This window comes from Sminthopsis crassicaudata, chromosome 2 (genome assembly GCF_048593235.1).
Source record: "Sminthopsis crassicaudata isolate SCR6 chromosome 2, ASM4859323v1, whole genome shotgun sequence".
Lineage (NCBI taxonomy): Eukaryota > Metazoa > Chordata > Mammalia > Dasyuromorphia > Dasyuridae > Sminthopsis > Sminthopsis crassicaudata.
This window is the reverse complement of record NC_133618.1, coordinates 330,189,367-330,206,358: the sequence shown is the minus strand read 5'-3', so window position 1 is coordinate 330,206,358 and position 16,992 is coordinate 330,189,367. Positions and strand designations below refer to the sequence as shown.

General features: G+C 32.7%; 1 protein-coding gene across 4 annotated transcripts in view; it reads right to left on the bottom strand.

The window, feature by feature from the left end:
• Positions 1 to 16,992, bottom strand: part of SYNE2 (spectrin repeat containing nuclear envelope protein 2) — a 385,421-nt gene that overhangs the window by 193,051 nt on the left and 175,378 nt on the right. For all 4 annotated transcript variants that reach the window (XM_074290333.1, XM_074290335.1, XM_074290334.1 and 1 more), the window contains exons 49-53: positions 15,688 to 15,849; positions 8,826 to 8,981; positions 7,628 to 7,893; positions 3,457 to 5,545; positions 738 to 1,060 (exon numbers count right to left, since the gene is read on the bottom strand). In XM_074290333.1, the coding sequence (XP_074146434.1) occupies positions 738 to 1,060; positions 3,457 to 5,545; positions 7,628 to 7,893; positions 8,826 to 8,981; positions 15,688 to 15,849 (2,996 nt within the window). The remainder of the gene's footprint in view (positions 1 to 737; positions 1,061 to 3,456; positions 5,546 to 7,627; positions 7,894 to 8,825; positions 8,982 to 15,687; positions 15,850 to 16,992) is intronic.

Genomic DNA, 16,992 nt, shown 5'->3' with positions numbered 1-16,992 from the left:
GGAATTAGTTGATTTGCTCAAAGTTGCAGAACTTTGAGCACAGCTGAGATTCTCTAGATTTTCTGGCTCCAAACCCAGTGAGCTCTCTCCTAGATCATGCTAAATTGCCAAGAAAGAATGAAAGATTTATTAAAAAGTTTGCCAAATGCTATACAGGAATGTGCATACTGTGGTATTAAAATGGCAAGCTTCAGAATACACAAATACATGATTAGCAATCTTAAGTATTTAATACCAGAAAAGTCAATTATTATTTCTACTTTACTTCCAGGAATAAAAGGAAGTGACCAAGGGTAGCATAATATAGTGAAAAGAGAAAGAGATCTTTCAGATCAGGTCTGACTTCCTGGGCAAGGCTCAGGCTTATTATGATCCTCAGTTCTAAGCTACCATTATTCTTTCAGGGTATCTCCACCTCAAATATACCATACTTCTAGATCCCTTATCTCTACTTTATGTGTGGTCTTTCTTCTTTAGAATGTAAGTAGCTTTAAAGTCAGGAACTGTCCTGCTAATTATTATTATTTGAACTCATAGTACTTAAAAAAGCACATGGTAAGGGCTTATTAAATGTTTTATCTATATTAAGTCAAGTTAAGTAACTCTCTGGGGCTCAGTTTCCACATTTGCAAAATAAAAGAGTTGGGCTGATGGTCCCTTCCAGCTATAAAATTGTGATCTTTAAAATATCAAAAACAATAACAACCAATTAGTGTCCTTGAGAAAATACCACTTACCTCTCTATGTCAGCTTGCTTTGTTTCAGCTGATTCTTTGACCAAGGAGTTTTTATTGGTAAGTTCGGACAATACATGTTCAAGATGTACTTTGGCTTCTGGACTAGTTATATTTTCCAGCTTTGAGGTAAGATTCTTTAAGTCCACTAGCAAGACTTCAAATTCCTTTTGTTTCCAGTCAATTAACTGTTGAAATTTCCCTAGATTATCAAGTTCTATTTTATGTGAATCAACAGTGGCTTCAAATGAATTAATGATCCCAACTATTTTTGTGACTGCTTCATTATAATGTTTCATATCCTTCAAGGCCTCATCAAGGATATTCTATAAGATATAACAAATCACATGATAAGGATAAAAATTATAAAACATTTTAGAACTGAACAATAAATAGATATCAGTACTAAAAGCAAGATTTGCTACAATTTATACAACATCCAAAAATAGGATGCTTCCTTTCCTTACCAAAACCCAACATACCACATTACATAACTCTGATATGGTTCCTTTTACTTCACTAGTTTCATTTATTACTTTCCCAATTTTAGAGGTAAGAAGAAGTTTTTAGATGAGTTAATATCACAAAGCTAGAGACCACCTAGTATTAAACACTCTACTGTGCCTTATAAGACCCATCCCTTAGCTTCATTTCTAGTATAATTTGTCATGACTATTCCTTAGCTTATAAGTCATACATGGCTATAATAAGACTCAGCTTCATGGTGTTCTGGATAGAGTGCCAAGCCTGGGGTCAGGAAGACTTATCTTTCTGAGTTCAAATCTAGCCTCAGACACTTAATAGCAAAGTAATCCAAGGCAAGTCACTTTACTCTGTTTGCCTCAGTTTCCTCATCTGTAAAATGAGCTGAAGGAAGAAAATAGCTAACCATTCCAGAATCTTTTCCAAGAAAATTCCAAATGGGGTCACAAAGAGTAGAATGTGACTAAAAACAACTGAAATTTCTAATACATTTAGCAAGAATCATATTTATAGAATTTGTAAGTCACCTGTATAACAATGAACAGTTCAAAAAAAAAAAAAAACTCAGTGTTTCTAAAAACAAATTTCCCAACACTGTGATTTGATAATCTAACATGTACATTAAGATACTGTGTTTTAAATGTTTTTAGTGTTTTCAATATGCAACTGCATAATGGATTTATAAACTTGGACAAAGTTCTTCATTTGTATATATTAAAAAGGTAATTCAATCTAAAAATAAAGCCCCCTTTAATAATTAAATGTTGTATTTATAACAACAATTCAACAAACTTGTATTTAACAACTATATCATATATTTGACTGGAATGTCCTCTCTGTTTCGCTTATTCTTGATAATATCCTTTCTCCAAGAATAAACATTCTCCAATGCCCATGCAAAATATAAACTATTTCATGAAGCCTTTCCCAAATTCCTTAGCTGAAATTGACTTGCCAGGTTTGCCATCTCATAATAATTTATCTCTTCTTTTGTACTTACTATAGTACAAATTGTATTATGTATCTATCTGAATATATATGTTATGATATAGAAACAGCAAGTCAATATGCTACAAAGCACAAGATGAATGGTCAAAAGATCTTGGTGAGAAGACCAAGTTCCATATCTACCACTTACTGGCTCTCATACTTTCTGAAAGCCACATGATTCTAAGCCTCATTTTTTTTTCTCACATGTATAATGAAGATGATTCCAATACTTCCACTCCCTTCTTCAGAGGGTTATTTAATTCTATGCAATTCAACAAGTATTTATAAGTAATTCTTGTGTGCAATGGAGAAGGAAACACTATAGCATCATTGCCAAGAAACCCCCCTAAAAAAGTTACAAATAGTCAGACATGATGGAAAATGACTGAACAAGAAGTTATGTGCATAGCACAGTGTTAGGGAAATCCTGGGAGAAGGCACAGAATTTAAATAAGTAAACACAGGAGAACTAAAAGACAGAAATCATAAGGAATTAAAATGTGTCAGTGGCGACATAAATGTGAATTGTTGTGATCATAATCTTTTTTTTTTTTTTTTTTACCAATTTGGAAGATTCTTAAGGATAGGGACTTTTGATTTATTTAGCTACATCCCCTATATCCTGATGTTCATGCTCCTTATTAAAGCAGGTATGGAATCAATGAGATGATTTGGTTTTTCAGAATGAAGTTGGAAAATACATTTTTTTTTGATCAACTAAGTGAAAAACTATAATTAAATTAATATACAATCCAACCTACTGAGGTTTAAAAAGAAGGGGGGAAGTTGTTATTATTCATTTGTGTCTGATTCTTCATGATCCAAAGAACTACACTGCTTATGGATTTTTCTCGCCAAAGATAATGGAGTGGCTTATATTTCCTGCTCCGATGGATTAAGTCAGATTGACTTGTTATGGGTCACACTGTAAGTAAGTGTCTGAGGGTGAAAATTAAACTCAGCTCTTTCCTGAATCCAGGCCCATTATTTATCCAGAGTCACCTACTTGCCCAGGGGTGAGGTGAGGGATAGTGGTGAAGGTAATGCTATCTTTACCCAAAGTACCTTCTCATAAATCTAAAACAGCCTTCCTAAAAGGCAAAATAAAGAATTAGGACCACCATACCATACATATATATATATACATACACACACACACACACACACACACACACACACACACACATATATATATATATGTATATATATATATTAATAGATGCATCAACATCCTTATGGAGAAACATACCATGCGTAAAGCAATGCCTGTGTTAAACTGTGATTGAAGACCTTCAAGTTCATTTAATTTTGTTTCCAAATCCCTGTTTTCATGAGGGTTATCTTCTTGCCTTGGATGTACTTTGACAGTTATAGATTTGATATGACAAAGCTCAGCCATAACTCTTTTTTGAAGAACTTCACAATTATTCTTTTCTTCTTGAATATATTTTATTTCTAATCCAACCTGTAATGGCTGATGTAACTGAAAATTAGCCTGTGTTAAAACATGCAATGCATGTTCCAATTGATCTTTGAAATCCTTTTCACTGACAGATCGAGGATGGAAATTTTCAACCCTATTTTGAAGAGATTTGTGCAGTTTGTCATTTTCTTCTGCAAGGAGCTTTATTTGTGATATCTCTTGTTTAAAAGATTCCTTCAAGATTTCATTGGCATTTAACATATTTATTGTCTCTTGGCATAGATATGTAGCTTTTTCAACCTTTTGACTCAAAATCTGGGCACTAAGTAAACTATTTTCTGGAGAAAAATTGGGATCATTTACTATTTCATCAATTTCTTTTTTAATTTGCAAAGTTACCATTTTCAGTCCATTTAGTGATGTCTGAATCTTTTCATTTTCTGCAACAACTCTTTCTAATTGTTTGGTCTTTTCCTCTAGTTTTGTTTTTATTTTAAATAACTCTTCCTGTACCATATCAAATTGTGAACTATCCCAGTTAAGACCAAGGCATTCAAATAATTCTTTGTATTTCACTATTTGTAAAACATTTGATTGAAGAACAGAGATTCTTTCTCTGAGTTCACAAATTTCTTCTTTAGTTCCTTGATTCATTTCCCCATTCAGTAGAAGCTCATGGCTATGTATCTCATTTAATTCTTGTTGCAACATATTTGTTTTTTCTAAGAGTTCACTGTAAATGTCTAATTTTTTTGTGACTTCATGACATTTATTCTGAACTAATCTTTGTGTCCTTCTGGCTTTATTTTTAAGGTTTCTTAATTGATCATCGAGAAATACTCGTTCAAATACATTTAAACTCTTAGAGAAATCTTTAGCTTCTTGCAGATGGGATGAAATGATCCCATCCATCATCTGTAGTTCCTTCTGAGAATCCTTCAAAGTAACAAGCTGATGGTCCAGATCCTCCTTTGAAAAGGTTTTGGTCTCAGAGACAATTAATACTTCCTTTCCTTGGAGAGAACCCTGCATTTTTCCCATTTTCTCAAAAAATGTACCTCTCTCTTCCATTTTGGACTCTAATTGCTGGGAAATTTCACTGCATTTTGAAATAAGTGCCTGGTTTGAGCTTTGCAATTCCTGTAAAAAAATATTTAAGTCAGCAGCTTCACATAGTATCAGATCAGGAATGACATCTTTTGTTTCCTTAACCAAAGACTCTATAATTGGCTGCTTATCTAGAATCTCATCATTCACAGTCTTGTGCTTTCTGATCTGTGACACAATATTATCTGGAAGAAGTGCAGCTGTCTGCTCCAAACCAACTAATAAATTATTAACCCACAAAATGGCTTCTTGAATTTTTTTCATGGTCAGGCAACTTCTTAACTGATTATCCTTTTCTGCTGTTGATGACTCCAATGCTTCCAGCTGCTCTTGTAAATTATTTAGTGCATTTTCCAATGTCTTCTTTTCTTTCTTTCCCCAAATTCTTTTCATCTGATGCTCAGCTCTCCCTTTTAAATGTGAAAAGTTATCCTTAATGGCTTGAAGCTTTGTGGCTAAGGGCACTGAGCCTTTATTTTCCCCTTGCTCTGATGGAGAGTTCAACTTTTGCTGCTGCTGTTCTTGCAGTGAATTCTCCATGTCTTGGATCTTACCTATCAGGCACTGAAGTTCATCCCATTCAGCACCTTGTTGAGAATATTTCTTTTGAATCCCTTCTTCCACTTGTTCCCAACAAAGCTCAAGTTGCTTAATTTGGCTTTCAGCTAACTTTTTGTCCATGTCATTTAGATGACCCACTAAGTTCACCTGTTCCTCTTTAAATTTGTTTAAGGAATCTTTCTCTTCATCTACTAACTTCAAGCATTTTTCTAATTTCTTCAAATGCTGTGTGCTCTCCAGAGAGGCACTGTCAAAAAAAAATATGATTTGGGTTATTAACATTGATTGAACAACAAAATAGTACAAGTTGCTACATGCAAGTTCATCTTTTCTAGTTGGTTAGCTCCTTCATTCTACTCCCAATGATTGTCAAATAAAAGTTAAGGAATATAACTCTCACACAGATAAATCAAACCTCATCCTACAAACACCATTGTCCCACTGGTAGTCCCAGTAAAACACAAAATTATCCTGTAAGTCTTCTACCCTTGAAAATATAGGCAGACCTTATTCTATGGCAGATATGGACAAGATAGCCTGTTTCCCAGTGACTTTAATCAATCAATGAGTCAATAAGTATTTATTGATGAGCAGGCTGATTTCAGAAAAACCTGGAGAGACTTACATGAATAGAGCTAATATGTATATAGCATTTACTTTGTGTCAAGCATTGTCAAGTGCTAAGTGCTTTATGATTAATATCTCATCAGAGCCTCACAACAATCCCCACTTTACACATGAGAAAACTGACACAAATAGGGGTTAAATAAGTTGTGCAGGTCATATAGTTAAATGAGTGAGGCTAAATTTGATCTCAGGTCTTCCTGACTCCAAATCACCTACTAGATACAGAGAAAAAAATTAAAATAAAATAAAACAAATACAGTAGAATTTTGAGAGAAAGGAAATGCAAACATCTAAAGGGGAGAAGGGATTTGAAAAGGCCTCTAATAAAAGGTGCTTAAGTTGATTTTTAAAGGAAAAAAAAAGAATTCTAAAAAGAATACGTAAACAAAGAGTGCATTTATGGAAGAGGAGCAAAGACAAGAAAATGAGAGATGGAGTCTTATGTGTGAGGAAAACAAGTAACCTAGTCTGGCTAGATCACAACTTCCTGAAGAGTACAGGGCCCAAAGTCTGGGATGATAGCCTGGAGCCCAGACTGGGTAGGTATTTGTACCACACAGAGGAGACAATTAAGTGACATGATGGATCAAGTACTGGGCCTAGAATAAGAACTTTGAGTTCAAATCCAGATTAAGAATTTACTATCCATATAACCTTGGATAATTCATTTAATCTCTTTTTGCAGCAGTTTTCTCTGTTGAGACCCTGGATATCTTAGAATTAGCTGGAGTCAGGATAAGCAAAAGTCTTTATTCTTGGTCTTTTGGGTTCTCTCTCAGGGGATTAGATAGGAATCTCCACACCTCTTTCCTCTCTCTCCACCCCCAAAGAATGAATCCTCCTCCTCCTACTCCACCCGCTGATCTCTCCTCCCTTCTCCCACCACACCCACAGATCCAGCCAGCATCCAGTTGAGTAGGGTCATCCTCCAAACATGTTAATGGAGAATTGTCCAATTGGCAATTAGCCCTAAGTGCTGGATTACCTTGCATCTAGGTCAAGTACATCGCTTAGGTCAAGTACATCGCTCAGTTCTAGCCCTTTACACTTCTCAACTGTAAAATTCATTCAGACTATTATTGTTTCTCACCTGGACTACTGCAGTAGTTTTCTAATGAGTCTCTTTACCTCCAATTTCTCTACTCTCAAATATATATTCCATAATTGCGGTATTATTAAAGTACAATTCTAACTATAACATTCTTCTGCTCCTGAAACGCTAATGCCCTATTATGTACAAGATTAATAATAATAATAATAGCAGCTGTCTTTTATATAACACTGCTATATGCCACATATAGTGTGACTTTACGAAATTTATCTTATTTGATCCTTATCACAACCCTGGAAGTTAGATAGACACTAGACACTATTGTTCTTATTTTACAGTGAATGATAAGGTGTCATCGCGGTGTATATACTGTCACTTCCTGGAGTTAAAAGTTGGATGAGCCCCACTTTCAAACTACCAGAGTAAGTTGTCATTATCACACAAAAAAGACTTAAAAGAATAAATTCTGTCTCTGTTTTTCTCTCCTGCCAGTCTGCTACCAAAGAATAATGGAGGTCACTTTCTCCACAAAACTTCTAGCAGAAAAAAAACAATTATACCATAGAGAATAACTATTAAAACACATACTTTGCAAAGTATAAAAATGATTTTGAATTAAAAAGAAAACCTATTTTGTACTCTTGAACTTACGCTTTTATGCTTTCTTTTTCCATTGATAATGCTTTCATTGATGATTTAACAGCCAAGAGGTGTTCCTGGAAATCTTTGATAAGAGAGTATTGTCTTTCCTTATCCTCCTTCAAGGTGACTAGTGTCTGAAGTAATCTGTCCAACTGGTCTAGTGAATGCTGTACATTTTGGACATCCAAAGCCATAGTTTCTGTGTCACTAGGCAATATGATGGACTCCTGAGATTCAATGTTGGCTTTCTTTGCTTCCAATTGCCCATACAACACCTAGTTTCAAATTAAGCAAACAAAAGCAAATAAAGACACTTCCCATCCAATAATATGGGCAGACTAGCAAATAGACACATTGTCTGAGAAGCTGCAAAAATTTTTAGATGTTACATCATTAATTCATTATTCACACATAGGAAAACCAAGGCCCTGGGCAGCTTAAATGGTTTGTCTTTTGCGAATAGATTCTACATTTGATTGCTGAAAAGGTTGTTGAATATTCAATACAAGAAGAAAAATTTATTAAGTGACTGCTACATGCCAGCCACTGGGCTTAGGTACTTGGCATACAAAGGCAGAAAGAAACCAGTCTCTGCCTTCAAGAAAGTCATACTCTATTATTTTTTTTTGTATTATATTATTATTCTTGCATGCCAACAGATTGATTAAATAAAGTTCCCTTCTGCTTTTACTAGCCTAAACATAAACTTTCTTTCTGTTTTTCTTATATATATTCACAATTATGTAAGCCTTGTTCAGATGTCAGCATTATTCATTTGATTAAATAGTGAAAACAACCCAGTAGAGGTTTACACAATACTTTTTATAATTACAAAGAAAGCAAAACAATGACAATTAAGTGACATAAATGGCATTTTTCAAGACTCCCCAAAAAATTACACAAGAAAAGGGAATGATACAGGTCAGTATACCTGGGCTTTGTCACCAAATGAATCTCTTTTTTAGGATTTTACTGAAAGAAGCCACCTGATATTCATTAGCAGTACCTTTCTTTAAAAAAAAAAAAAAATGGGCAGATTTACACAAGTACTGATTTGTACCTAATTATATATTTACAAAATAGATTATCAGGCAAAGGTTAAATAAGACTTTTCAATTTATGCAAGTATTTTGGATGATTATCATATATTGTATTGTACAAGATAAATGATGCAATCATGTAGTCAGTGTTCTTCATATTTCCATACCTCTATCTCCTTTAATTGTTCATTTGCCGAAATAATATCCAATTCTAAAGGTTGATTTTGCAGCTCATTGACTCTTTGCTCATCTTCAATGTTTTTCATGCTTTCTTGAGCTTCAGGAAAAAGTTGTTTTGACAAAAGCATTTCTATACCAGAATTCTGAAAACATAAAAAGGATAAATCATTCAATGGACCATGTCTAAAATGCAACATTGATTTTTATTAAAATATTCAACTATATTTATTTTATTATTTGAATGATAACATAATAGTATAAGGAAAATTAGGTGTTTAGCAGTTGGTGGAAATTACTCCGTGAGTTACATTTTATTACTTTATTCTCTATCCCATTCTCTAACAAAGAACTACTTATTGATGTCCAAGGAAATATATCAATTTTTTCTGATGACTGTATAGGATTTAGCATATATATATATATATATATATATATATATATATATATATATATATATATATATATATACATATATATGTATATCTTTTTTATCTTTCTATTTCTTCTGGTATCAAACTATCATAGGTGCTTTGTACATACTAGATGCTTAATAAATGCTTAGAGAATTAATTAATTTAATAACATAATAGGAAGCAAGGTTAACTTTTAAGAAAAGAAAAACAGGTTACAGAAGAAAGAAAAATTATATATTGAACAACTAACAGATATATTGCAATACTCAGCATAGTACTTTGCAAACAGAAGAACTGTAATGAAATGTAATAAAATATGCAAATGAATGAATATAGCACTATGGCTTTATTTCACACTAAATAGTTACTACTGGCACTAGCCATTCAGCAATAAGAATTCAGAAAAGGGCTATGGAAATGATGCATGATTCTAAAGCAACAGGGTTTAATTAGGATACATTAAATTTTCATAAAAACTTTAATTAAGAGAAATTATTTCTATATGCTTATTTTATGGTAAACATTATTTTACTAAGAGACAGTGTGACTGGAAATCTGGTCTTGGAATGACTTGGGTACAAATTTCAGCTTTGATATACATTGGGCACTCCACTTTGCATCTTCTACCTTGCCCGGTTTCAACTCCACAGAATCAGATGGTCCTCCCAGGATATACTTAGCATTCCTAAACTCACATCCTGCCTAACTCAATCCTTGATCTCTATCATCTCCCTCAGTCTCCTTTCTCTTCTGACTGAGGGTTGGAGCAGAGTACCAAACTCCTCTGAATGCCTTCTTTTGTAGAAGGTAGAAACTGGACACAACTCACTCCACTTTTTAATCTGCTGCCCTGGTTTCAAGAACTACATCCTCTGGCATCAGGTACCCTCTTGTGTCACATTCCACCACCACCCCTTTCCTGCCTCTTTTTATGTGCCATCTTCTCCTTTAGATTAAAAGCTCTATGAAAGTATATGCTCTTTATCTTTATTAATTGTATACCCACACGTAGCACAGTACCTAACACAAAGCAGGAACTTAATAAATATTTTCAATATTCATTTTTGTAAAACTTCATATTCCAAGTTTTTTCCTACTTTCTCTTCCCTCCCTCCTCCCCAAGATAGCAAGCAATCTGATATAGGTTAAATATGTACCATTCCTTTAATTATATTTCCATATTTGTCATGCTGTGCAAGAAAAATCAGATCAAAAAGAGTAAACCCACAAAAAAAAGGAAGAAAAACTGAGCTTAATAAATATTTACTGGATTGGATTGTGTGATTCTGGGCAAGTCATTTAATCTATCTCAGTGCTCTAGATAACTCTTTGAAGTTATAAATTGCAGAGGATATCCTGATTGGCACTGTTAGAGAGAATGTCCTTACTGATCCAGTGCTCATCCTTAAGTACCCAAGTCATTCCAATAACGAGTTTAGGTTAATTTCTATATCCAAGTTACTTCATAAATAAGCACAATTTTAAGTTTTGCTTTCACTTCTTTCTTTTTTTAAACAAATATAAGACCTATCAAGACTCATTCTTATTTTTCCCAAACCTGAGAATAAAACTTATTATCTCCAAAAAAGAGAGAAGCTTAATTCTTTTGCCTGGTGCCACATAATGCTGGTGAAACAATTATAACTGGTGTGGAAATGTAGCTTTATAATATGTGTTCCTCTAAAAAAGGTTTCATATGGAAGTTATAATTAAATGTTCATAAACAGGATACTCCCTGGAGAAAAATGGCAATTTATACAGTGTGCTACTTCATTATTTCACTTTTATTTAAGTAATGCCAACTTAAAATTACTGTCACCTTTCAAATAATAGACATTATAAAAGACTATGGATAGGAGGGAGGAAGGGATAGTTCCATTTGTTCTTTACTTGATGATATTGTGGGGGATTTAGATATTATGAATTTCAGCTCATTTCATTTAGTATTGACTAGTATCTATTTGCTACCTCATGGAGTTACAGACTATTTGTGGCACTTCTCTCATATTCCCCCTCCCTAATACTCATGGCCGATTGGTAAATGCCTCAATTTGACTTAATCTAGAATTGGTTCTTATTTTCCCTCTAAGACCTATTTGAAACAATCTAGTACCTGACATATAAGCTAAGCTGTAAACATCTTTTAAGCAATTAATATGTGACAGACTCTGGGAATTTTTAAAAAAGACAAAAAATAATCCCTTCCTCAAGAAGCTCATGAGGAAGAAAATATGCAAAGAAGTCTTTACAAACAATATTATGTACAGGATAAATATATGACCCCTGTCAATTATACAGGAGAACACCTTCAAAATTAATACCACTTGTCATTATTATGCAAGTACATTTTTGGTAGCCCATATGTATATGTGCATATGCATACACAAATGTATCATACAGACATACATATTTCACACTAGCTACAAGATGCAAGGAAAAAAAACACAACAACCTAAAACTTTTATAAATTGTCATTGGTTATGTCATTGGTTACCTCCCTTCCAAAAGTTGTATTCCTGACCTCCCAGAGATCTCTATCATGTGTTCTCATATGAACCTTTAAAATAAAATAACATTCTATTATTTCTGCTCTTTTTCTTCTTTTGATTGATATCTGAGAAAATGTTTTAATTTTTACTTCTCAAAAAATTTTAAAATCTTTGAAACTGGCACAGATATTTCCCTTTGCACTTGTACCTCTCCATTAAATAGTAGAATATTTTAAAAAGCAAACATTTTCCAGGCATCTTCCAAAAAATATTATTCTTTGAGTTTCCAATTTGGCTAAATAACTGCTTTTTAAAAGAGAGAATCAACATTCTAAAAGACTGTCAATGTTTTTGTCAGGTTGGAATAATAGGTCCCCATGCCACCCTGACTCTTTTAAAGTTCTGAGTATTTTATTAAAATTGCCCTCATATTTTTTCTCTACTAGAAATAAAATACCTCTAATAAAAGAAATCAAATGTTCAGGTTTTATTTTATTAATCTAGATCCCAACATCAGTCTCTAAGTTAAGAGACTCTTTCTTAGGAACTATAAAGTTGAACTATGTGAAAAACTAAAGTTATTAAAGAAAAGAACTCTATCTTTTTTATCTTTTTTTCATAGTCAAGTAGGGCTTCAAAACCAACAAATACTTGTTACCTCTATCTCTGTAACTCAAGAACAGTTAAGAAGCATTTCTCAAAAAATAAAATGAAAAATAATTTTGTACTAAAAATAAAATCTTAACTGATATACCAATAGTCACCATTTTTCTGGATAGTAAAATCTTCTGTAGGCTTATATAGAAATATTTGATAATAAATATAGGATTACAGTGATGCCCATCAATTAGGGAATGACTGAATAAGTTATGGTATATGAATGTAATGGGATATTATTATTCTATAAAAAATGATGAGCAGACTGATTTAAAAAAAAAAAGCCTGGAAAGACCTTCAGGAACTGATGTTGAGTGAAGTGATCAAAACCAAAAGAACACTGAACACAGTAATAGCAAGATTGTGTGATTATCAACTCTGACAGACTTAGCTTTTCTCACAACATGATGATCCAAGGTAATTCCAATAAATTTTAGATGGAAAATATCATATGCATTCAGAGAGAGAACTATGGAGATTAAATGCAGATTGAAGATATTATTTTCACCTTTTTATTTTTGGTTTTATTTTGTTTTTCTTAACATTTTTCCCTTTTCTTCTAATTTTTCTTTCTCAACATAACTCATATGGAAATATGCTAAAAATGAATGTACAATTATAACCTTGCAAGATGACCTGCTAGTGTGTAGAGGGAGGTTACAGGTAAAGAAGAGAATGAAAAAAAAGTAGGGTCTTAAAATCTTACAAAAGTGATTTGTAATTGGAAAACTAACATTCTATTAAAATAAAAACATTTTAAAAAACAGTCCAACTGATTGTAGAAGACAATACAATAAGTCCTTTTTTGGAAAAAAAATAAATATGTAATTATAAACTGGAAAAGCTTTAATTGGGGGAAGGAAAAGGGAATGGCTATTTCTTAAGTACTTGCTATTTAATACTTTGTATGTACTCAGCCAGGCACTGGGCTGAGATTTTATAAATATTATCTCATTTTATTCTTACAACCCTGGGAGGAAGGTGTTATGATGCCCATTTTACAGCTGAGGAATTTGAGACAGACAGAGATTAAGAATCTTGCTCAGAGTAATACAGCTAGTAAGTGTCAGAACTTTGGTCTTTTTAACTTTTTGCTCTAAACATTGTTAACATCTAGCTATCTAGAGCTTATCTACTCCAATTTTCCCATTTTACAGATGAAAAGAACCGAGACTCAAATTGTCAAAAATGTTTTACTCTAAGGCACCACCAATATTCAACTCTAAATCCAATGTTTCTTCCATTATGTTATGCTGCTCAAAAGCTGGAGTCCTTAGTTGATAATCTAATATTTTAGAGCTTTATTTTTTTTTAAATCTCAAACTTCCCTGAGATTTTCAGTGGAAGGTAATAATCAAATTATTGAGACACTTACTATTATACCACAGCAGCTATTATAAACATAATGAAATAAATTGCACAAGATGATTACCTGACTTTCTGTTAAAGAAGTTTCATCAGACAAAATTCTATCATTATATGTAACAGCTTCAGGTTCACCTTCAACTACCTTTTCCCCCTACTTACCGAAAATCAGTATGCATTCACAATTCTAGTTTCCTGTGGGTTTCATGTTTATATGAATGAATATATATGTTCATGTATGTGGATGAGTGCGCATAAGTGTATGCAAATGTGTGCATGTATGTGTGTTTTCCTGATTGAGAATCCCTTTTATCTTGGAGTTTTTGAAAGTGACTGTCATTGGTTAATGCCCAAATTGGTAGCAACTCTTCTACAAGTCAATAGAAAATAATAAATGTGGTATTCCATCAAACTACCTCTGAGTTCCCCACAAAGGAAAAAAGATACATAATAAATTATTCTGACAAAAGGCTTTAAGAAATGCCTAATTTTGGATATGGGAATCCACTTTCTATTTTTACCACCCCAAGAGAAAGAAATAAAAGAAAATGTATAATACAATTTTGAAATAAAACAATTTTTTCAAGGCTTCAACCTTCCCCGGTTTTAAAACTGAAAGCATAAATTTTGTATAGTCAAATACATGATAACAATCATAAGCTTTAAAAGTAAAGAAAAGCAATTTTTATAACTACTCTTAGTAGTTCTACCAAAGCACAGTTTAATGATATTATGAACTGGCGATCTTTAGAAATTTTAATTTTCTTTAATGTTTTCACTACAGAATATGATTTAGCCATCTTATAAGATAATGGGGAGGGGTCTCAGACTGGGACCTTGGCTTTGTTTCCTGAAAGTTTCCTATACAGTGTACCATTTTTTCTAATGAAAAACAATAGCTTTCAGATTACACACAGATAATTTTTTAAAATCTTTAATTTATTACAGTAATTATATAAAGGAAATTTCTTTTAAGAGTTAAAGTGACTACTTGATTGAACTGGGATTCAGGTTTCATATACATGCCACCCATTTCATCTCTCTTTTTTCCCCCTCTCAAAATGTTAATAAATTTGGCAATTGTTTCTATGAACTAATAATTTGAAGGTCATTAATTAACTGTGAACAAGCTATTTGCACCCAGGAGCCCAATGTAAATCTAGTTCAATTAGAGAAGTAAAAGAGGTATGAATGAACTACATGGAAATATGGGATCTCTTTTTCCAGGGGTACATTGGTGCCAGCTGGTACTGGTTCATGAAAGTAGCTTGTTAAAAGTTCAGCGTGTGGAATATTTATCTCAGAAATTGGCAAATGCTACAAACTGGGACTTGATTTATTGCTGAATTGATTTGACAAGACAAAAAAAAAGTGATGGAGAAAAGTGTGTAGGGGATCCATTTGTTAAACATTTCCCAGCACATTCATTTTTCCTTTCCATTTTTTCATAAAACAGGGCTTTCAAAAAGTGATTAGTTGGTATAAATAAATGAGTGCTAGAAAGGCAAGGGAATCTAAGCTCAAGTCTTAAATCTGTGACTCAACATCTCTAGACTTGTTTCCTAATCTTTATAAAATTACACTAGATTAAATAATGTCTTAAGTTTCTTACTAACTATAAATACTAGGCCTTGATTATTTTAAAAATTTGAGGCAAAAATGTCAAATGCAACTATATCAAAACTGTATCCATGAGCAATACTGTGCTGTGACTGAGGCTAATCAACTATATTATTTGCATCTTTAAATAACTTTAGACCAGAGGAAAGATGTAACTAGTCAGGAAGAATAAAATACAAATGTTTCAGCTACATGGCTAGGATTACAACCTAACTATTTTGGAAATCAGATGTATTTTTACTATCAAATGTATTTATAGAATTGCCAATGGATATGACAGTACACTCAAAATACTTTTAATTTACCTCAAAAATCAAAAGCATTTTTTCAGTAACTGGCTCTACTTGTTGTTCCTGTAGCATAAATCCTAGGAGATGTTCATTGCTGCTCAACCACAGCTGGAAGTCTTGAAGAATTGTCCTGTAGGTTTGATCGTTTATGTCCACAGATTTTTCTAAGAATGCCACCTGAAACATCACAATTGCAAATGTTCAGAAAATTTGTTCAAAAGAATTAAAAAAATTCAGACATTCTGACTGATAATTACACCCTGTGACAAGGAAATTAAAGATGTAATTACATATAAAAAGCAATTATGCCATGTAAGTTGACATATGGGAAGAATAGGTCAAGAAAAATCATTCAAGAGATGCCAACCAGAATTTTGCTTTATAATTTTTTAAAAAAAATAGTAGACCAAAAATGGAACATCTTGCCTCTATTTCCAACCTCTAATTCTTGTGTGACAGAAAACAGACAGTCCAAGCTTTTCACAGTTTTGCATTTTGAAGATTTTTTTAGTGGAGAGAGAAGAAGAAAAGTAGTTAGGTTTGGGAGCTTACTGATGCTAAAAAATTCTAGACACACACACATAATATATATGTGTTAATAAATGTATATTTGTATATATGTTCCATATTCTTAGAAATCATTCCAAATATACATCATCAACTACCAACAAAGCAAAGTCTGCCTTTTCATTTTCTCATACACTGTATTTCAGAAAGCCCCTTTGTGACTTCTTGAAAGCTACCCTCTGAAGGAAAAGAAGCAAGGAACAGGAAAAAATATATAAGCAAATCTTCTATTGTAAACCTTTACAACTCACATCTTTAGAATGATCTAACAGCAAATTACTACAGTGACTATGTTTTTATATTAAGAGATTCTTAGGAACTGTATAGTTGTAATATCCATGGAATAATGTTTTTAAAATTATTATTATCTTTTTTTTTGCACACTGCAAAAACTATCCATTTCTTCCTTTTATAAGCTTTCCCTTCAAACAATGAAAAAGTTAAGAAAAATCAAATGACACAATCACCACAAGCATATTTTGGGGTAGATATAAAACAGATTACAAAAATTGCAAAATAATGATGACTGATAACATGACATAAAGAAAAAGAAATTGCTTTAAGCTATTACATATTCAAATTATTTAAATTGGTAAAATGATATTCAAAATGTTACAATGGTGATTGTTACATTGGCAAATGTAAATGTAAAATGTTACAATGGTGATGTTACAGTGATTGGCAATCAAGTGTAAAAATAAGAAGAAATGATGGATTAAATGTGAAATTACTATTTATTATTGGTACCATATT